This window comes from Anas platyrhynchos, chromosome Z (genome assembly GCF_047663525.1).
Source record: "Anas platyrhynchos isolate ZD024472 breed Pekin duck chromosome Z, IASCAAS_PekinDuck_T2T, whole genome shotgun sequence".
Taxonomy (NCBI): domain Eukaryota; kingdom Metazoa; phylum Chordata; class Aves; order Anseriformes; family Anatidae; genus Anas; species Anas platyrhynchos.
Window position 1 is genome coordinate 84,774,985 of NC_092621.1, and position 22,671 is coordinate 84,797,655.

General features: G+C 41.8%; 1 protein-coding gene and 1 long non-coding RNA gene across 17 annotated transcripts in view; both read left to right on the top strand.

Annotated features, from left to right (window-relative positions):
- Positions 1 to 4,627: 4,627 nt before the first annotated feature.
- Positions 4,628 to 7,055, top strand: LOC140000828 (uncharacterized). The gene is made up of 3 exons (XR_011806055.1): positions 4,628 to 4,765; positions 5,415 to 5,506; positions 6,944 to 7,055. It is a non-coding gene; the product is annotated as an uncharacterized lncRNA (long non-coding RNA).
- Positions 7,056 to 9,737: 2,682 nt separating this feature from the next.
- Positions 9,738 to 22,671, top strand: part of CAST (calpastatin) — a 60,658-nt gene continuing 47,724 nt past the window's right edge. For 6 of the 16 annotated variants that reach the window (XM_038170026.2, XM_038170028.2, XM_038170031.2 and 3 more), the window contains exons 1-3: positions 9,739 to 9,896; positions 15,149 to 15,211; positions 21,681 to 21,752. In XM_038170026.2, the coding sequence (XP_038025954.2) occupies positions 9,864 to 9,896; positions 15,149 to 15,211; positions 21,681 to 21,752 (168 nt within the window). In that variant the 5' untranslated portion in view covers positions 9,739 to 9,863. Of the gene's footprint in view, positions 9,897 to 9,933; positions 10,184 to 15,148; positions 15,212 to 21,680; positions 21,753 to 22,671 lie in introns of those variants that run through there. The other 10 variants (XM_038170029.2, XM_038170027.2, XM_072031685.1 and 7 more) reach the window with 9 other exon arrangements.

A 22,671-nucleotide genomic window follows, 5' to 3' on the forward strand; every position in this document is an offset into this window, starting at 1 on the left:
AAAAAAAAAAAAAAAAGAAATTTTCCTACAACGTGATAGCTTCACTTGTTTTTCTACCAAGTTTTGCTGCTGTGGAGGGGAACAGCAAACCATAAGTTCAGGCAGCAGACAGGATGAGATGAGCAGTACAAGGAAATGAGTCACAGCCCCAAAGGGAGGAGGAGGGAGTTCCCGAGAGAAGAGGCAGCAAAAATCAAAGCCTGCGCACTGATTGGGGCATCCTAAAGAGATGGAGATAGGAGCTGAGGCCAAATGGACAAGCAAAACCCAGTATCATCTTGCAGCTGATGTGCAGAGCCATTTTTGAGCACTGGAAAGGACTGTGTAGATCTTACAGCTTAAATACCTCAGAGTTCATCATTCTTCCCATCTTTGAATATTTCTCACTACAAGGGGTGCTTGAGACTTCCAGATAGCATCATGACATCAGAAAAAAAAAAAAAAAAAAAAAAAAAAAAAAAAAAAAGCACTGAATAATATTATTTAACCAAACTACTGCATGACAACTAGTTCATACTGTTCTGCTTCCTAGTGGGTTTCAACTGGGAGCAGCTGAGACCAGGCTACTGATCAGGGGCTATTCACAAAGCATTTAGGAGATGAGGTAAAGCAAGCCCATATGTGCCTTGGAAGGGCCTTGGAAGGGCCTGCATTACTTGCAGGACATTTCTAAGCACCCTGTAAGCCAAAAAGAGAAGAAAAGCACTGCAGTGAAGTATATCTGGCAAAATCTAGAAGGGGCTTGGCTGCAATCATGACAGCCAAGGGCAATAAAGGCTGGTACCTCTGGTTAGGATTTGCTGGACGAGCTGTGGTGTAGCCAGTAGCTTTTCGGGTCTCTGGGTGCATGTGGTGGGGAGGAGAGTGGGAGGCAGAACAACCCCAAACTTGCCCAGACATGCTGTGGTGCTTTGCTCAGGGTTTCCCACCAACCTGATTCTCTAAGGAGGGGGGATAATCAGGACTTGGATGTCTTGACTTAAATTGCTCCTTTGCATTTCTTCACCTACCTGAGGCCTTCTCCCTTGGAACATTTACTTGTGCTGGTACCTGGAACTAGCTCACTAAAAGCACCAGTATTGCATAAATACTGTTTTTCTGAGCTTCATCTAAAACTCACCAGGGGCAGTTGGAAACTATTATTGCAACAAGCTTTGAAGCAGGTTCCTGGCAATAAAAAGTGACTGCACTTCCTCTGGTTATGCCAAATTTTAAGTGGCAGAGGAAAATTTTCATTTTCCCCTGAGCCTGGAATAGGACATGTGCACTTGCCCTCAAGAAGTATGTTTGTTTGTTTTCTAAAGTGCAAAACTATTGTCAGTTTTAAGGGTCTTTTGTCAGGGAACATTTATTTTCTCACTCGAGGCCATTGTTTTTGCCACATCTGCTAATCACGGAGCTTATTGCTCCACCCCCTGTGCTGCTCTGCAGTTGGCCTACTGCCTCACCAGCACAGAGCAGAGCAGATTTGTCACCCGACATCTGCAGACTCTGAATCACAGCAGAGGTATGAAGCCAGTGGAGAACTTCCTGCTCTGCCATCCAGCAGAGACAAGGCTGAGGGAGAGATTTGCTTCCCAAGCCCACAGTCTGGCACAGCTCCGCTGCGAGGGGGTTTCTCTGCTGCTTGCTCTGGAAATTGGGATGTAACCCGGACACCCTGGGATGTGGAAAGGCACAGGAATGGATGGACCACTTGTGCCAGGGAGGTGGCTGGGGCAGCCAGGCAGGTTTCTGCAGAACAAGCCTGGGCAGGGTGCAGCTGTCCTGGGCCAAGTAATCTCAAGTAGTGCAGGATGAAACAAATGCATTTCCTCAAGCAGAGTACTTTGCTCAGATTTTACTGCTCTTCTACCCTGCAGCTAATTGAAACAGCTTTCTTTTTGCAGCTCTGGGGCTATCTGTGTCCCAGATGTGCCAGCACTGATGAGTACAGAACATAAGTTCCTTCCTACCTCATATCAGAAACCCAGTGCCTGTGCTAGCCACCACATTGCTGCAGTTGCTGTGTATTTGCAAGTGGAGCTCATGTCACATGCACGTGGGAGGCTTGGGGCAGCCTGTGCTGTGCAGCAAAGGGCATCTGAATATCTATATACAGCTTTCTGGATGGATACTGCTTGGAGGGAATCACGGTGGCAGCTTGGGCAGCTGGGCTGCTGGTCTCCTGCAGCCTGGCTCAGAGGGGCAGCATGTTATTCTGGATAGAAAATGTGGATTTGTGGTTCTGTGATGTGCTCAGGGCTCTGTTACTTCTGTAATGTTTTGCAGATAAGCTGGAATTAACTCATACTGGACTTCTGCCCTAAGCAGTTTCATGGCAGAACAAGTCTTTGCACTCCTGTACTGCAGCCTGGTCCTGAGCACACATGGCAACAGGTCTCACTGCAAGAGACAGCCACCCACAGCACATTGCAGCACAAATGTGAAACTAATGCATGGCTTAGAAAGGAGAAGTACTCCCAGGAGGGAGTGGTGCAGTCTGTGAGGAAGTTTTCTGTGCTCCTGCACCATTAGTGCCACATTTGCTCTCAGGAGCATGAGCTGGAAGGGTTGCCACTGCGAGCAGGGCTACCCTGCAGCAACATGCTGCAGAGGCTCTTTTCCAGTCATCGCTGCTTGGCCACTCGGGGGAATCAATGATTTGTTGTTGTGCTATTCTACAGCTACACAACATCTGTCATCAGTTACCAAGGGGGCAGTGACTTCTTTAGTGACTGAAACACAGTGAAACTAGACTTAGGGATGCAGCAAACAGTGAGGGCTTCTTTTCCCTGCACTGAGCACCGTAGTCCTATTTCCAGGTGCTCACTTGCCTCTTATTGTGTTCAGCATTAGTGCTTTCCTTCTTTTTCTTTTCCTTTTTCCTTTTCCTTTTCCTTTCCCTTTCCCTTTCCCTTTCCCTTTCCCTTTCCCTTTCCCTTTCCCTTTCCCTTTCCCTTTCCCTTTCCCTTTCCCTTTCCCTTTCCCTTTCCCTTTCCCTTTCCCTTTCTCTTTCCCTTTCCCTTTTCCTTTTCCTTTTCTTTTTCTTTTCCTTTTCCTTTCTCTCTCTCTCTCTCTTTTTTTTTTTTCCTATTGTGAAAGGTGTTTACCACCTTCAAAACAGCACACAACTGTGAAATATTTGTCACGTTACCCATATTTCTGTTCAGACCGATACCATTTTCTTGTTTCCCACACTTTTGAAACAGGAAAAAAAAAATCCTACAAAACATTGTTGCAGTTTTCCATAAAATGTATTTTTTTACTTTGACTTCCTATCTTCCTATCTGTGGTTTTGACTGGAAGCTATGTAGGTTTTGTTGTTGTTGTTGTTTTGTTTTATTTTTTGAAAGACACAAAGAAGAAAAGACTCGGACAGGAGAGGTTCAGTCCTGTACAGAGTGCAGAGTCTCCAGTGAAGAAGAGCTTAAACTATGCAACCCAGCAAACATTGGATCAGGGCAGTAATGGCAAAGTGTCAGATGGCCATGATTGATTCAGGAATGTCATGCTGCAAGCAGACCTCTGCTTCAGAGACATGATGATTAATATTAATTAATTGATTAAGCAGCTTGTATCATGTTAATCTCACTTCCAGATCCAAGTTTGTGCAAGACAAACCAGAGAGTAACAAGGCTGTTAAATGCATGACAACACGCACTAACCCCAATGCAGCCAGCAGGAGGTGATTCAGCAGTGCGGTGCTCACCTGAGGGGTGGCATTGTCTTCTCTCATTCCTGTCTTCAGGAGTACAGTCCAAATCTGATCAGAAATGTAATTGACAAGATTGCTTTTTCTTACTCTAGAATGTAACACGTGGATTATTTGTGCATGTGTGTAAAATGTGTATATGTTTGCATGAATGTGTGTCTGCATACTAATTCATTTTGCACAGATAACTATGCCCATATGAAAGAGCATACACTTAGAAGAAAATGACAGGTTTCTCATGGTCTGCATGCCAGAGAGGGCAACTTATACAACAACGTTTTTCTTCGTTGTTGATATAACCCTGTTTTTAAGCTTGATAATCAGAACAGAAATGTGGTGTGATGGAAAGCGCTGTGCATAAACAAAATTTAGGGTCACTGCCTTTGTCCACTACAAGCACCCTGTGTGACCTTAGACTTTCTCACTGAGCCTCTGTTTAACAATAGCAAAGGCAAAAGCCCCCCCCCCCCCTTCCTCAGAAAGGCTTGTGAACAGATGAAAGCCTGTGGGATTCACAAGCTGCCATGGCAGGTGCGGCATCCCTGCAAGAAGGACAGGTGTGCTGCAACTCACAAGAACAGACAGAGCACAGCATTATAATTTCCTTCCCTGTCAACAGGAATTTCTCGTTTGCCCAAGGTTTTTATATAGCCTGCCGCAAGTGCAGAAAGAAGCATTATGGAAGTACTTTTGCAATTACTAACGTCTTGTTTCACAGTCAGCTGCAGAAAATAAGTAAGAATGAGCATCAGCCCCCAGCCATCACAGCACTGAGGAAGCGTTTTTAAAATGCTAGAAGGAAGAATATATATGTATATTTATATTTTCAGCAGGGTTTGAAAAAGAGAATTTTGTGTTTTCTAACCAATGGTAGTTTGTGCAGTGCGTGCAGGGCTGCCCTCCTACCAGCATGCTCCTGCAAGGCCCCAAGGACCAGCCACAAAAATGAGCACCTTTTGTGGTGCGGAAAGAGTCAGGGCCACCTTGAACTGCTGCTATCCCTGGTAGCTACAAGTCAACACCAGAGCAAGGGCTCAGGCTGTGGCTGTCCATTATGAAGACAGAGCAGAGGTAGGTGGAAAAGCTGTTTTTCTCCCTTTTCTGATCACTGCCTGGCCTTAGAGATTCTCTAAGATTTCTGTCAAAATTCCATATCAAGGTTAATATTCTGTTATATAAGTTAGTGTAAATTAATTATAACTTTCACTGCTGTTTTGCTGTGAATGATTATTATTTGATATTCAGTCATTAGTCTTTTATTTTACCTGGGATTCATGGTTAGTGTTCTAGTGCATTATATCATAGAATTGTGTAAAATCATTGCAAGGCAGACACATATACATACATACACACACATATGTATAAAAATATACCATAGATATAAAAACATATATGTTATGTATAAATACACTATTTATAAATTCAACATATAAAATATTCCAGTGTTGGTTTTGTTTTTGCTTTTGGATTAGTTATAAACTCTACTTGCATCTGTCTTGGGCTTCTTGAGCAGTAATTGCAGATGGATCTGTGCATAGGCAGGTGAGAAAGGGAAAACATAAAACAAAATAGATAGAAAAAAGACAAAATATATCATGATGTGGTGGCACTTAAAAGCTTATCTTTGTTACCCTGGAATGGCCCAAGGCTAGTCACCCACAGAAATGATTTACTGCATCATTACAAACCAATGCAAACAACGTTTCATCTTGTTTTACAGGATGTGTTTTCAGAAAACTGCTGTTTTTCATAACCCTGCCTCTGTTAAGTCTCTAATAATACCGAGAACCTCAGGATGAATTTCATCTAGAAGTGAGTATTTTTTTTTTTTTCTTAGAAAGATGGAAACACTGTGTCCAGAGTGGAATTAAACGTCAGTTCCTTTCCTTCCAAGACGTTGTTCCAATGTCAAATGGAGATTAAGACAGAAAATGTCCAGGAAGTAAATGAAAGCTTTAAACTCTCACCTGGATTTTATGATTTGCAAGATAAGGCATTGGCACAAATAAAAACAGTTTGTTAAATTCTGCATGGTGAAAACATACACTGTGCTTAAAAGGCATGTATTTGATTTCACTAGCATGGTTTTATACTGATTTTAAGACTTACTGGTCTACAAATACTTTAAAAGGTAGTTCTAAACACATGGAATTTTTTCATCTCAGATTACATGGTACTCTCAGACTTCCTTATGAGTAGTTTCTAGTTATAAAGTAATCTCAGATTTGAGAATCTGAGACTGCGGTCATTTTTATATGTACAAATACAGCATTCAGCCAACTTCCTCTAGGATTATAGAAGATCAGAAACATCAAAGACATACATTTTGCAATAATTTTATAATTTGCTTTACACTTGAGAGAATATAATTCATCTCAGGAAAGGTCTTTTTAAATAAAATCAGCAGACAAATGAGCTGCAGGTTAACCACTCCTGCATAGTTGCAATGTTTGACATTCATTAGGGTAACGCCTTGCTCGTCATACTTCCTTTTGGACCTCACTTTAGAGTTATAACCTTGTACAGTTCATATCTATATCAAACCCAGAGAAAGGCCTGCATTTCAGTAATTTATATTGAAACAAATAAATGGCTTGAAACACGCATTCCCAAACTGTTTCCCATTCAATGGCTAGAAGTATTTGGGGAATATGGTGGTCTTACCTTAGTTGCCTGGAACCTCTGCTGACTCCCAGAAATGACTGCACTCTTTGGTTTGTGCACCAGAGAGTGGCTGTGGAAAAAAGAAAGTACCTAACACATGGCAGTGGAATAAAATCTTATGTAAAATCTTATGTCATGAAGCTTACAACATATATTTATTTATTTATTTATTTATTATTTATTTTCATTGACAATGCGATGCATTCTGCTTAAGCTTTGGGATTTTCTCATTTCAGTGTAATGTGCTTCGAGCCACTGAATAAATAAAAGCGTTTGAACCTATCAACCAAATTCAGTTCTAATGATTATTGAAAGTTAATTTCAAAGTTTTTTGCTTGTTTGTTTGTTTTAAATTAAAGACCAGATTAGCATTTTGTGATTTAAAATAATAATAATAATAATAATAACAACAACAACAACAACAACAATAATAATAATAATAATAATAATAATAATAATAATAATAATAATAATAATAATAATAATAATAATAATAATAAATCAAGGGAAGCTATGGAATTAATAGTTATTTTGGTTGGTGTAAGATTTAAGACTTCTGCCTGTGCAAAACAATCTTCTTTTCAGCAGAGGGATGGAGTCCAAAAGGAAATCTTCAAGCCAAACTAAATGAACAGAAGGCAATAGAATTTATATGACAAAAGAGAACATTTATGATGTGTAGAAAAATATGAGCATCAATATATACAAAAATAAATTTTTCAGTAATAAAAGTTTGAAATATTGCTTTAAAATGCAAGGATTGCTTTACAGTGCATACTATTTGCCTGTATCAACAGATAAGATGTCTGTAACTGAAAAATCCAATTTCCATATACCAAACATTTTGTGAACAAAAGCAGTAGAAGAAGAAATGAAATGTACGTTGTCCATCCTTGTTACTTAGTGTTTGAGGACAGGGTGGGACTACAAGTATCCAGTGGAAAAAGAAAAAAAAAAAAAAAAAGAAAGAAAAATAAATAAAGAAAGAAAATCCTGCAATGGCCATAAGAAAGAGATGTTACGTTTTTTGGAAGAAGAGAACAGAAAGAGAACTTGCGAGAAGAGTTGCTTGGTCAACCAGAAGAAGAGGAGGAAAGTGGGTAAGTGAATAACTTGTCTGTTTTTTATACTGATTTCTGTACCTTTTTAAAACTGTCACAGATTAATATCCAATTATATGAGAGATTATGTATTTCACTTGTAAATTTGTTGAATGACTAGTAAACTTGCAGCAATTATGCAAGTTACATTATATTATACAAGTTACATTAATAATATTAATATGTATTAATAACATATAATTGGCAAAAAAAAAAAAATCATTGCATCCTCAGAAGTTTGAGAACCTTTCTATTCATAGGCATTTGACATTAACTGCAGCCCTTTCTTTGAGTATTGTAGGGAAACATGAATCTGTGATTCTGATTTCCAGTTTTAGTCTGCCAATACCTTGAATTTAATGTAAATGTGTCCATACAATGCATATCTCAATGGCTGCTAAAGACATAAAACTAACGGTTTTTAAACACTTGTTTACATTACACATTGTCACAGTAAAGAACTTGTGCTCCTGACGGGGCTGCCTGCTCTTGCTCTGGCTAAGATACATTGAACAAACCATATTCCTGGGCTACCCATCATCTCTTTTATCTGTTTCTGATCAGTCCTGTGCAGAACTACCAGTGCCATGTAAAATCTTGGCAGGCATCCGTGAGTTTTCTCACTTGCACGTGGCAAGTGGCGATGCTGTGAAGGAATAATTAGAAAATGCAACAGGAAAACAAACAAAGAAACATAACTTTCAAATTGCACACTTGTACAATACTGAAAGCCTCATTCTTTCATGACTAAAGGTAACGAGTATCAGAGTGATTTGGATCATTACTAGCAACACCTCCACCCAAATACCCAGACTGTACCCAAACAAGTAAACTTTTTGACTGGTGCTTAGGATCAGCAGAACCTTCAGCACCTAGTACGACGCCAGACAATGTCATCAGGTTTTTTACCATTACTGCCTTATTACCATAACACTCCACAACTTCAGTCACTGACAGCTTTGCCTGCTGCCACAAGGCACGTAGCAAGAGAAGGGGTGAAGCAGACAAAATGCTTCCCAGAGCACTGTGTCAGCAGGGAGGGTCCTCTGCCTGCAGCTGTGGAATGCAGTACTCTCTGTCAGACCTGTTGCAGTGACCACAGGTAAAGCACCACACAAAAGGCTCGTGCAAAAATAATGCAGCGAATATGTCTCTTGCCCTCGTCTCTTCTGGAGCACCTTGTCTAGATGTGGAACCCTGTAAGGCGCTCCTGTGAAGGGATGAAAGACACGGGCTCCTGATGGCTCCTGAACAGGAGACATTTATTGCCCTTTTTCACTACTACATGTACTTTCCCAGTAGCACCATGTGCACCTGAATCTGTCATACAGTCGGCTGTATGACCCTCAGATACATGCCTTGAGCCAGCCAGCAATTGGCCATTGCCCAAAGCTCACCCTTAACACTGTAGCCAAGTTACTTTATCTCAACCTTGCTCAAGTTTTTGTTTCTACCGCTTGTTTCCTCATCACCTCTAATTTAGGGACGCGGGAAACAGCGCAAAGCCACCTGCAAATTCCTTTCCCACACCCCTGTGTAATTGCTTTACATGTCTATGGTCAGATGCAAGGCAGAGTTCAATCAAGTGCTATGTGCTTAAAATTTTAGGCAGATGACCTGCAGAGGAACTAGGAACTGCTGATAATGCTGCTTTGGAGCAGTTCGTCCAGGCCAATTGCTGTTCTACCCAACCAGCTTATATCTGGGAAACCTGGCAAAGAATACTTTATCTTCCCGTTTCCTCTACCCCAGCTGTGCACAGACGAGACCTGGGAAGCCCAGGCAGGCCAGACATGCTGGTTCACGTACACGACCTGTGTGTGAGCACGCATGGCCCCACACACAGCTAGGCACACCAGCTCACAGGCAGCTATTGTGTTTTGAACCCCCGCTTGCTGGAGGTTGACTTTATCGTATTATTTACACCATTCTTGCCATAACATTTCAAGAAATGTTTTCCTCCAGGCGCAGGATCACGCTGTTCCTTATCACTTTTTATCACTGTCACTTGGACGTGATCCCAGTCTTCTGGGCGCAGTATCACACGCACAGAGGATTTATCACTCTTTCATCAGCGCCGCTTGGTCATGGCCAACCTTCCAGCAGCTTTGCGTGACCATGAGCAATCCCTGACGGATTTGGGCACCGTGTTTCTGGGCAGTCTGAGATTATTCCTGTCAGGCTGGTGGCCGTGGGGAGAGGGGCTCCGAGCCTCGAGTGTCGGTGACTCAAGCCCCCGGGGCGGGCGTTAACGGCGCCCAGGAGGGCTCTCAGCGCTCCCTCCCCAAAAACCACCCCCGGAGCCTGTCCACACCGCCCCGTCCCGCCCCGGGGCGGCCGGAGCCCCCCGCCGCCACCGCCCAAAGGGGGAGGAAGAGGCGGGCCGGGCTTCGCCGAGCGCCGACATGTCGCAGCCGGGGCCTAAGGGCGCCGCGGCGGTGAGTGGGGAGGGGGCGGCGGGGTAAGGGGGCAGCCGCGGGGCCAGACCCCGACTCGCCCGCTGCCCCCCCCGGGGCTCCCCGCCTGCTGCCCGCGGCCGCTCCCCAGCCCCGCGGCCGCCGCCCTGCCCCGGGGCCCGGCGGCGGGCGGGGCGCGGGCGGCTCCGGGCTCCGGGCTCCGGGCTCCGGGCTGGGGGCGGCGGGCGGGGCGCGGAGCCCGGGCGAGGCGAGGCGAGGAGCAGAGCAGCGGCAGCGCCATGGCTTTCGCTCGGTGGTGGTACGCCATGGTAAATGCGGGGCAGCGGGATCGGGGCCGCTGGGCTGGGAGGAGCAGGGGGCGGCGAGGGGAGTGCGTTTTTTTTTATTATTTTTATTTATTTATTTATTTTTTTCGGAAATGTGCTCCTGAACTGCAGGTACCCGACGGAGGTGTGCCAGGAATAATTGAGCCGCAGCTCTCTGATGGCTCCGTGTGGCAGAGCTCAGCTCGGGTCACTGTTTGTTAGCGTTATGGGTCCTGTAGTTGCTTTAAAAAGTCTTTTAACTTACTGCTCCGATGAGGAAGCAGTCGGTCTTTCAGTGGAGTGGTGAACAAAAAAACAGCGCTCTGCTAAAGCTTTAAAGAAAGTATGCGTCGTGTAAGCTAGCTTCTACAGAAAACACCAGTTTAGAAAAAGAAAACACCAGTTTATTTCCTGAACATTTAAAGAGGTAAAAGGAATCAATTTAGTTTCTGATTGTACTTTATACTCGGTTACGTGGTCAGTAATGTTTTCAAGTGTCATTCATCGCATTAAGTCAGATCGGGACAGTGTGGTGACGCTAACGGAGGGTCAGAAATAGGAAAGTTTGGGAGTGGCTGCACTAAGGGACAGCAGGGACATTAAAGCTGTTGAATCCAGGGTACAGAAAGATACAAGGACAACCTTGCTACCAACCTTGCTTCCCAGCCTTGTTCAGGTAGGGAAGCCGCTCCCCCACGTGCTGTGTGGGAAGTCAGCACTCATAGCTACTGGCACCAGAATGTCGCTGGCTGTCCTCTGCGTGAGACTGGTGTTCACCCGTGTCCGCTGTACACCTGTCACACAGGGCAGTTTCTGCCTGCAAATCTAACATCTGAAAGATGGTCTAAAAGACGAGGAAGTGGAGCAGAAATGAAAGAGACAAAAAGACACATAAGAAATTCAGCGCCTGTTTTACTTTTTTTTTTTTTTTTTTTTCTGGTTGGTGTGTATAAAGCAGAATGTGATGACTGTAAGGAGCATATATCTTTCACCTGTCCATTCCATTCATTTCTCAATGCTTGTATGTAGCTCCCTGATACGCCCCTTTCCAACTGGCAGTTTTCTTAACAGTGTCAAAGATATGTCTATTTCCCAATTTTAATTGAAACCGAGGGTCGGATTCCTATCAGCATAGTTGACTTCAGCTGAGAATGTTGCAAGTAGACTTCCCTTCTTACCCAGTTATTGCATGCGTCGTCACTGCAGACCTCTGAGATGCTGTGCAACATCTTTGAACCGAAGGGACTCGTGGGGTTTGGAAGGAATGTCTTGAAGCAAGACCTTTAGCTGAGTTCTGATTTTTGCAAGTGCAGGCTGAGAATGCAGTTACGCCTTCAGTTTTTTGCTTGGTGCTTAGGTCAGTTACTTTATAGCTTATGACTGCCCTTTGAGTTGGAAGATGAAGGTGTGTCTATGAAACAATAGTGTTCTGATGTTTTTGTGCACTGTAGAGCGTAGTGAAGATCTCAGGGTAAACTTTGTTGCTTATGTTACTTCTTCATTTATTTTGGCATAGATTTTTTTTAAAGATGTTGTGATTATGAATGTTGTCCTCAGGCAGTAAAGTTGCAAAATATTTTGGACCAATTAAATTTTCCAACAACTATAAGGAAGTGTTATGAAGTCATCTGGTTAAATTTAAAATCTAACTTAGGTTATATCTTAGCTATTTTCTTACTGTGGTTATATCTTAGCTATTTTCTTACTGTGGAGCAGGAGCTGCTGCTGCCTACCAGATTGGTTATGGATTTTTTTTACCGTGTACATACATTTCTTTGGCATTGTAACAAAAGATGAGCAGGGAAAAAAGGACAAAAAGCTCAAAGAAAAAGCAATCTCTCTCACCTATGTGGGGATGTAAAGGAGCAAGTCATGCATACCTTCCCAGAACAACTTAGCTTGCTAAGCAAATTGTTTTATTTATTAATTTATTTGTATAGGCTAGAAGATCTAAAGCTTGGAAGTACAGACAGACAGGAGCTGTTGAAGGGAGTTTTTAAAATAGGGTCCCTTCTCATATCTTAAGCATGAGCTCTTTAAGGAACCGGTCTGATCTTCCTAGAAAGTATATAATTGTGTGTAAATAGGCTACCTCCTCAGGATGGCAGGTGAAAGTGAAGTAATAATTCCATACATTGTTTGATTATCAGAGGGCGGAGAGCATCAGCACTTCATATGTACACAGTGCATGACTCCAAGTGACTGCATAAAAATTACTTTGGTTGGCTTATGTCCATATGTGCTTTGTTCCAAGTGTTAAACTAAACAGTATTTGGATTTTAAGTCAAAATCTCAGTATTGTAGATGTTGTTAGACATAGCCTTCTGGTGTCCCTCATGGATGTGGAGCTGATCTGTGTGAGGGGTGGCTGAGGGAATCCTGCCGGTCCCCTTGTCCTGTCCTCTACCACTGTACATGACAGCCTGGTCAGGGGGTGGGAAAACAGCTCTGACAGCTGAAAGGGGATGCTCTGAGCTGTAGCCAGCTGCTGGGACACACTGTAGCAGTGCAGGGACTGGTGCCTTATTGATGCTGTGTTCCCATCTGGCACAGGTTTCCTTGGTGTGAAGATGAGGAAATGGAGTTAGGGAGGGATTTGTCACTGCCCTGAGTCTGCTGTACTCGGTAGGAATTAGATAAGGTTCCTGCTTTCTGTGACTTGAAAAGTTTAAAATAGATTTAAAAAAAAAAAAAAAAGGATTATTCTCGACTTGAGTCGGTGTTACTGTTTTTATAGCTGTGCCCAAATCTGAGTAAACAAACCAATGAAAACAACAAAATACATGCAATGTACAGGAAGGCGTGCTTGCTTTCTTGGCCAACCTCCATGACAATAGTTACGATCCCCCTGAGATGCCAGCGAAGTTTAGCATTCCATGCAATATGCTTTCGCAATCGTGTGCAAGCTGGATGTTGCCTATGTTGGTAAGGGCTGCAGGTGGACTCAGCTTCTAATGTGCTGTGGCGAAGGGTCTGGAGGGGAAGATGAGGAGCAGCTGAGGTCCTTGGGTTTGCTCAGCTCCAAGCAGAGCAGGCTGAGGGGAGGCCTCCTGGTGGCCTGCAGCTCCTTCAGGAGGGGAGCAGGCGCTGAGCTCTGCTCTCTGGGGACAGCGACAGGACCTGAGGGGACAGCATGGAGCTGGGACAGGGGAGGGTCAGGCTGGGGGTTAGGAAAAGGTTCGGCACCATGAGGTGGTTAGGCACTGGGACGGGCCCCATCCTCAGGGACGTGGTCACGGCACTGAGCTCAATAAGCATTTGGGCAGCACTCTCAGACGCAGGGTTTGTTTTGGGGTGGTCCTGTATGGAGTCCTGAGTTGGACTCAATGACCCTTGTGGGTCCCTTCCAACCTGGGATATTCTGTGATCTTATAATGATATGCCATTCCATTTAGGAACAGAGCCTAGTCTACCCTAAAAAGTTTTGCTGGGCAACAGAACCAGGTCCCAAGCCTTGCAGCTGTGCTGCCTCTGGAGTCACCATTTTGTCAGTGAACGCATGCTTACCGACATTGCTTTCATGGGTGTGCACGTTGCGTGTGTGTCGCATGCTTCTGCTGTAGCAATAAAAAGCGCAGATAACTAGGTTAATTGTGCCTGCACTGAAAGCACTATTATAGGGCTGTGAATCAATTCACCTGTAACCCGAAAAGACAGCCTGAGTGGTTTGTTTTTCCATTGACAAGGCAAAATTGGAGTGTGAGAGTAGTACTTGCAATTTTAAAAACTTGTCAAGCGAAGCCCAAACTTATTTTAAAATCTTGAATTATTAGGGGTTGTTTAAAACAATTCATGAAATTTTTGTTTTGTGCTATCAAAATAGAAACAGTTAAGAGACATGGTGCTTTTTTCCTTAGTTTTATTTGTTTGTTTAGCTCTAGTGTTTCCCAAACCTTTTTGCTGATGTGCTTGAATAGATTCCAGTTGAAGATAGTGCAGTGATACACGATCATTACTTTCTCTCTATAGCCATGTGAAGAAAATGGTGTAGGAACCCATTACTTCAGTGGCTTTACTTCGTTACTTTTCACTGTTTACTTACTGTTTACTTTGTTACTTTACATAACAAAACCAAACAGCTGTGAATCCTCATTCTCAGATGTCTGAGTTGCTGCGGGAAGCTATACTAACAGAGATACTGGATAATAGCTTTATTATCTTGCTTCTTACATTCAAGGGAAAAGATCTTGCTTTTTACATTGATTTTATTCTGAGATTAAGCAAAGAATTTTTTTGAGGAGCCGTACTCATCATTTTCAGAGATGCACACAGTAAAGCTTGTTCTGAATACAATGTGCTTGCTGAATAAAATGTTATTTTGTCTATTGCCACATGTTGGGAACAAATGGGATCACATGTCAAGTTAGATGAAAACAAGAAGTTTAATGTCTTGGATGGAATGTAAGATACAGTAGGATTCAGAAGGAACTAACGTGCACCTGTGCCTGAACTGTAGCAGAGTTTTTATATACCAACATATGAATCCGAGAAGTTGTAGTAACAGATTTCTCCCATGTAAGGAGGTCTGGGCATCATGAGTATTTGAGTGGTTCTCAGGAAAGTTCGGGTGTTGGAGTGGATGGTGATGATGGGACATGCAGTGTTGGTCTACTGAAGCCAGTGGGACCCGACAGCATTACTGAAGCAAGTATCAGAGAGCACTGTGCTAATCAAGAATGAGTGATTCTATGAATGGTGGTATCTTCCTGAACGTTCCACAGGAGCAGTCTTGTTAAATGTTCTGCCATGAAGGTCATTTCTTTTCAACTGATTTTAGTTGAAGTTATACAGCATGTCATTTAGGAATCCTGTCCATTAGCAAGAAGGGAAAGGGAAACTGTGTTCCATTCTGTCATATCATGGTGGGTGAAAGTGATCATACGTGCACTAAGATATTTGGGACTTTCTCTGCATAGAAAATATAATTTAAGATCTTAATTTTTACACATCTGTTTTCTCTATTTACAGCAAGGTGACAAAAAGGCAAGTGAAGCTTCTTCCAAATCAGGAGAGAAAAAGGCAGAAACAGAGGTAAATTCAACTGTTCAAATATATTGACAAGAAAAGTTTGGTAATGCAATTCTTCTGGTACAGATTTATAGTGAAGTGGTAGTTTTCAGATAAATAACTGGTGACTGTAGTCACACGTAATTAACTCCATGAATGTGTAGTTTTTTCTTGTGCTGATAAGCAGCCTAATGGAAATACTTCTTTGCTGTTCTTCTCCTTTCATAAATACTTCATGCTAATATCAGTGGAAATTATCTCTGGATTTGTCTGTTTTGCAGTGTAGGTACACTTTGGTATGTATCTGATGGTTTTGGCTTTTTCATTGTCCAGAAGCAGGGATGAAGTAGGGTGCACTGTGGCTCTTCCAGCCTTGTCTGTATACTGGATTATCTTCAAAGGGAAGATTCATACACAAATTTTGCACATCCCCTTGATGTTATGTGCAAAATCAAGAGATTTTGACGTTGATGCAAGTACGTGCTCAGTGCTGTATTTTCCAAACATACTTGTTTTTGGAGATGGTGCTTCTTCAGGAATGAATATTTAGTGGTCAAGAGTCTATGACAGGCTGTAAGGTTGAGTTTACAGCAGGCGATTTTATAGTCTGATCAACCAGTGTTGAAAAGCAGAACCCGTGTGGGTTGCAGACAGTGTTAGGAACAAGGTCACCCTTCTTGCAGCCTCCAAAGCTGTTAGCCATGCAGAGAGAGTGTGCTACAGTGAGTCATGCTGGTAATGCAGTTGAAGTAGCAATTCAGAACCTTTGTGCTATTTTTCCAAGAGTTTGCAATGCAATGTTTTTGTTTAAAAGATGGAGAATATTCCTGTAGTCTTCAGTTTTTGAAGCAGAGACTTGTAATGTGTCTGTAGATAGCTGTGGATGTCCATAATTAGAATAATGAATTTATTCATCTTGCTCCTAGAAGAGCTTGTGTAAATGATGCACAGGATAAAAATGGTAAGGAAATTATATGATATTTGAAAAGCTCGTATTCATATTAAAGGGAAACTTTTAAAAGCCCATCTAGTCATTGCTTAGCTGAAATTAATACAAAAAATGACCTTGTTTTTCACATTTTTAAAGTATGCAGACCTCAAGAAGTAAGAGATAATGCGTAAGGCTTTGAAAATGAAGTCTTCAAAGGTCTGACGCTGGTTTGAATAGGAGACGCTAGTTAGCCATAACATCAAGGAGAATTCATAATGAGTACTGTCAAGGTGTAGAATAGCCTTTCTTCTGAAGCCTACTGAAGCCCTTCCTTCTTGGTGGCTTAAAAGTAGACTGAGAAAAGCTCAGCAGATTTACTGTACATAGAAACCTACTTCGGTAAAACATGTTCTTGCACAGAGAGGTGGTATTAAGACACAGGGTTAGAATTGCCTTACTTAAGACTATCCTACTGTTCGGTAGGAGAGAAGAGAAACCAAGTAACCAAGTGGGAAGTAGCTAAGCATGGTCCTTCCCAAGGGTCCATGTTAAATGTAGCCTGTTTCATTTCTGAAAATAAAAACTAAGATGTGGCCTTAGAGCAACATGCCCATTTTACTTGAAACTCCTTCATGGCAGCCAATGATGGTTACTTGGAAGTATGTTGTTTGCACTAATATTCAGTGCTATTTTGTCTAGCAGGTAGAGAAATATGATGAAAATATTTGGTAAGGATAAGACTATGATTTCCTGCTCTACAGGGCCATGTTCCGCTTGGAAGGATTGATCTCGTCTGTCTCTTTATTCTGTGTACGTTATCAAAGGAAAGACACCTTCTTACTGACATTCAGTTGCCTTCTTTCAGTAGTGCTACTCAAGCTTCAGGTCAAGATGAAGGGAATCTGCTTACCATGGAATTGGTCAGCTTTAGGTTGAAATACGCATAATTTGTCAGTCTAACAATGAAGTATAGAACGCGTAGCTGTATACAGTGTCTTGTACAAATACACAAAAGACTTGCTGAAGGGACAGAGCTGGAAAGTTCAGGTGTGTTAGAATAAGTAAGTGAAAGGAGATACAGGTATCTCTTTATCGACGTAGTCCAAAGTCAATGTATTCATGTGTAGTGGTTGTATTGGGCACTGTTCACGGACAAAGATTCAAGTCACCGGGCATATTCCTGAACTCTTTATATCTTGCTTTTCGGAACCTTTAATTTGTGAAATTTGCATTCTGAGAGAGTCAGCCACTTGAGAATCTAAATCAGCTTTAATGAAATGTTTTCATTGCTTGCAGTGGTAGAAATTGGCGTAAAAGAAATTATTACAATTTGCATCATGCCATTGCAAAGTTATAGCAACTTTCCTTTCTTCTCCTTTCCTCTTGATGTTTCAAGCCGTTTGCAGTTTTGGATGTGAAGTTTTAGCATGTGAAAGGCGACAGGTGTAGTTTTCCTTTACCTCTTGGTATCATCTTCACTTTGCTTTTCCACCAGTTTCACATCACTTTGGATCTTGTATGCAGTCAGGGTATTAGTGCTGTAGCAGTTTTTGGATGCTAGAAGATACAGTTCAAGGGAAGACTGGACAAATTCACTGCAGAGAAGCCCAGGAAAGTTTATAAAATACACTGCAGTTAAAATCACTGGGACATACATTGATTCTGTTTTTATCTGAGAATGCATTTATAAGGTCTATCTGCATATGTCTGACCTATTTTTACATCACTGTTTTTGTTTTCTTTTGTACGCACTGTTGGCTACTGCTAGAGAGAGGGAAATGGGTTGTGTGAAGCTTTGGCCAAACTCAGCAAGGCAGGTCTTGTGACCATGCAACTCCCTGTAATACGCTGTCATGCTGCTGAACACTATGTTCAGTATTGCCAGGGCTGCTAGTGGGGGTGAAGGGTTAGCAAAAGAGGGAAACTCTTTTTATGGGAAGCTGGGCTAATCTGATTCCAGCACAAGTCCTAATCCTGTCCTAAACTGCTACAAAGCATTCCAAAGTGATGTGCAGTTTGGTTACATTTGCAGGGTTCATGGTGAGACAATTTGTGTTAGATACTGTATGTAGCTTTTCTTTTAAATATACTTGGACATAAGGCATGATAGATAACTTTGAAGTGTGGGCATTAAGTACAGCAATACTTGTAGAAAGAATAAAGGCAGTAAGTTTAAATTCAGCTGCCCGTGATTCAGATTAGCTAACTTTGGAAAAAGTAAGTTCTGTTGTTTTAAAAATATTTAGGCTGAAGTGTAGTTCACTACATAACTTACAACTTTGATGTAAACCAAACACTACCATTGTGTGCGATTGTGGTTGAAATGCTCTGTTTTGAATGTGCTCGTGCTTGTGTTATTAACTGCACAAAACCTGGAAAGAGCTGTTGTCTTGCTGTTGTAGAGTGAAATACCACGGAGAGCTTCTCTATCAGTCTAAATATCTAATCTGTGCAGCACTGCTGTCTCAATGTAAAAATGAAGTATTAAAAGGAAAAAAGTCATATGTTTTAGGAATTTGAGGCCCCAGCTTAGAAGTGTGGGAATATTTTAACAGAGAGGGTGTGAGATGATCCCTTCCTAACACATCCTGCCATCTCAAGCAATGCTTTCAACAGTGTAGACAAAACATACGCCACTTGTTTAAATTAATTTTTCTTCACTTAGCACAAAATACATTTTTTTTAAAAGTTACATTTATGTACTGTTACAGATGTGTTCGTATTTTAGAAGCCACTGTAGATGAGATCTCTCTGTTCCTTGAGTAATGGTTAATGGGAGAAGGTGATCTCTCCATGGGGAGGTGTGGCTCTTCAGTGGATCCCAGAGGGAAGCTAGGTGCCACCACCTCCTTTTGGTGAGGGGAGTGCCTGCCTTTAGGTGCCATCAGAAGGCTGGCACTCTGCCCAGTGCTGAACCTCAGGGCTGTCTGGTGGCCTGAGGGGAATAAGGTATTTCTGATCAATCCTATGCAGAGAAGTGGAGTGATCTGGGGGAATAAAGAACTGATTTGTTTGCCTGTTTTTCTTTTCTGCTCTTTTTTCTTCTCTTTTTTTTTTTCTTTTTTTTTTTTTCCCCCTGTGGTTAATATGCAAGAAGTGGTTAAAAAAATCAAATTATTCCAGTTAAGTTTTGGTATTACTTTAGAGCTGTTATGATGCGAGACTCCTCTCACCCTAGGAAGAAATACAGTGGTTTTTGCTCATTTAAGTTGTGAATCAAAGATTGAAAGTTGTAGGCTGAATTGTAGGCTCAGGGTTGTTAAAAGCATTTCCTGGACAGAGATTGCATATTCTTTCCTCCTGTGATGATTTTGTCATAAAAGAAAACTACACTAGTATGGGAAAATTTGCATATCAAAGGGATATGTATTTAATCTCTGCTTTATTAAACATGGGGCAATTAAGATTGTTTCAGAACAGAATTAGTGTTACGGCTTTTTTTTGAATCTGCTGTAAATAATGAAGAATATGTATCTGTAAGTATCTGTATGCCACGGCTTCATTCCTTCATACACAGCCCTGTACAGGCTGCTGATTCTTCTAATTTGTTTTGGAAAGAAGGTGTGCTTTGATAATTTGCTAGGTGTGTTGTTCCCATGTTGGAAATGAGGCCTGAGTACACCTGCAAGGTGATTCGTAGCTGACTGGGTCTGAGACTGCCACAGGAAAAAAAAAAAATACCCTCCTGCCTCAAGGAGGGGGAGAGGATGGGAAAAGCGTTGATGGATTTGGCGATAAAGGGCATAGGAGCTGGTGTGTCTGGAGGGAGCGTTGTGCTTCCCGGTATCCTTCCCACGTACAGTCATTATTTTAATAAGCCTAGAAGGATAAACCTACTAGTTTGATGTTGCCATTTTTGTCTCCTTTTAGAAATGTCTTAAGGGGTAGATAGCAAAGAAGTTGGTTTTGAAAGATGACCTTGGGAACTAACAAGTATTACTCAACCTTTCATGTTCAGTATTCAGCAGAGGATAGAAATCTGGTGGTGTGGTATATATTCCATGTAGCTTATCTCCAGGTAGCCTTTCTTATTCAACAGCAGAAAATATATCTTATTTTCCTGTTCTGAACACCACAAACCATGAAGTCCCAAGGCAAGGATTGCAATTTTAGGTGAGTTTCAGGAGCGAATAGAGAACTGTGGTTCTGAAGACATACCCAGAATCCTGGTTGCTCTTTAGATGTCTGCTCTTCTTCAGAAGACGTTTTTGAGAGCATCTGTAGGTATGCCTGGTCTGTGGAGTCATCTACTGGAGTGAGGGGCGGGACCACCCACTGGTCTGTACTGGGCGCCTGCAGCTGGGCAGGCAAGGTCCTGGCCAGAGCTGCTGGGCGAGGCAGCCACGTCCTTGCACCCTTTTAAGGGGGGAAGTCACCGTTGCTCTTGTTTTTTTTGTGACACACTATGAAGTCCTACTTGGGTGTTGTTTTCAGCATGACCAGTACTATGCATGGGATCTTTAAGGTAAATATCCTCCTGCATGTCAGGGTCTGTAGAATTGATCCAGATTTTTGTGATGTTAGTCTATGTAAATGGCCACAAAATACAGCCCTCTGCCCCAGGCTCTGACTGGAGGCTGACAGAGGAATGTGCAGCTTTATTTATGTGAGATGCTTTCTTGTTTTTTTGGAGCTAAATTGCAAGGGGAACGTGACATGGAAATTACCTTAGTACAAAAGACTCTGAGACTACAGTCTGTTGCAGTAGCTATTGTAGGATCATTTGGAAAGTGTGTTTCTGAATTGGAATGCAAGTTTGCCAGTAGGATCTGAGCCATCGTTCTGCAGACTTCTCTCCTGTAGAGAATAATCAGTGTGATCTTGAGTTTCCACTTGTCAGAGAAAATGGCAAAATCTTACCCATCTGCTGCCTCCAAAGACCTTATGTTTTTTGCTGTGTTAATTACTAATGACCGATTCTTCCAGTCTTTACTATGTATGACGTAGGCAGTTGCTGAGTTGTTCCAGCAGTACTTAGGGGTCCTTGCTAAATAACAGTCCTGCATTAATGCAAAAATGGAGGTTCAAAGGGGATGTCCTATTTTGTTCCTGTTGCAAGTTTATTAATTAGCTAGGAAAGCCATTGTTTTGCTCTCACGTATCTCTACTTCCCTGCCTGAGGTATAATATCAACCTTCAGTGTTGCTGTTCAAGTTATTTCTGTACAGTGGTAGCATACCCATCTTATTTTAATTGAAACTTGTCATTAAAGTCTTACTCATAAGTTGCCCTGGCTTGTATATATGGCTACTGTTGGTTTAACTCTTTGTTAAAATGAGTTGCTCTGCCACAGGAAATAGCACAGACTTAGGTTTATTCTATGAAACAGTACTAGAATACTCAGCCTATTCTGTGCTGGTCAAAGCCATCTGAAATAAGTCTATATGAATTAAAGATACATAACTTACTGTTTGGATGACTTACCTTTTTAAAATGTAGTGATGGACATTTTTTTAGTATTTAATTTTTAATACTATTTTTGAGTCTACAGTTTTACTTGGCTTTCCTTTTTCTTCATCAACATTTCTGTTGTTTATTATGTTCCTTTCATTTATTTTGCAGAAGAGTTCAACTAGTGCTAGTGTCACTCAGCCCCCCAAAACACAGACAAGCGGAGCACCTTCTACTGTCAAGGTAATGCATAGTGACTAAATGGTCTATTTGAAAAATGAAGAGAGTATGATGTTAGTTCAACCCCTGCACTGGGATGGAAAATGGTTTGTGTTTGCCAGCATTTAGCATCACTAAGAGATGATTTTTGTGTCTTGCTAGAAATTGTAGTGAATGAAAATAAAAGAGGAATGCAAGTCAGCAAAAGGCAGGTATTAGATGTTTGAGAAAATAGACTTGGAAAGTGCTTTCCCTTTTAAGTATGCTTAGCTAGTTTTGTTGTTACTTAAAAAAAAATAAAATAAAAAAATCCAGTCCTGTTGATATCAGTGGCAAACTTCATTTGACCATGGGGCTAGGATTCTTTTTTCCCACTCCTAAGTACTGTTCATGTGTTTGGATTCTGTTTATTCAGCAGGAATAGAAAAAATCAAAAAACTGATAATTTTCTTTGCTTTCATAGCCCGTGGAGCAGTTCAGTTGTTCAGGAATTTAATGTAAGGAACGTTATAAAGATGAGTGACATATTGGAGTGCAGTTGGTACTCCATGAAGAGAAGCAGGCTTTCGTAAACATGATGAGGTCTTGCAGAATGTTCAAACAGGGAGTTGAGAAAACATTTTTTGATGGTGGTCACACGTGAACTGATGGCTGTAGTTGATGTTGTCACAGTTAGGTGCATATTCCATACCTGCAGCTGTCCCATCTTTTGATTTATATCAGCAGCAGCAAGTATTTCTGCAGCAAGTATTTGAACAGCATTTTCCATTTTCTTAATCAATACTTTTAAAAAAATAATAATAATACTCACAAAAAACACTGCTATGCTACCTAAATAATTATTTCCCTCTATTCAATAAGCAGCAACGTAAGAAAGGGACAACAGCATTTATATTCTTTCAGCACTTTTGTCCATCACTTAAGGTATCCAGGCATTTTTGCT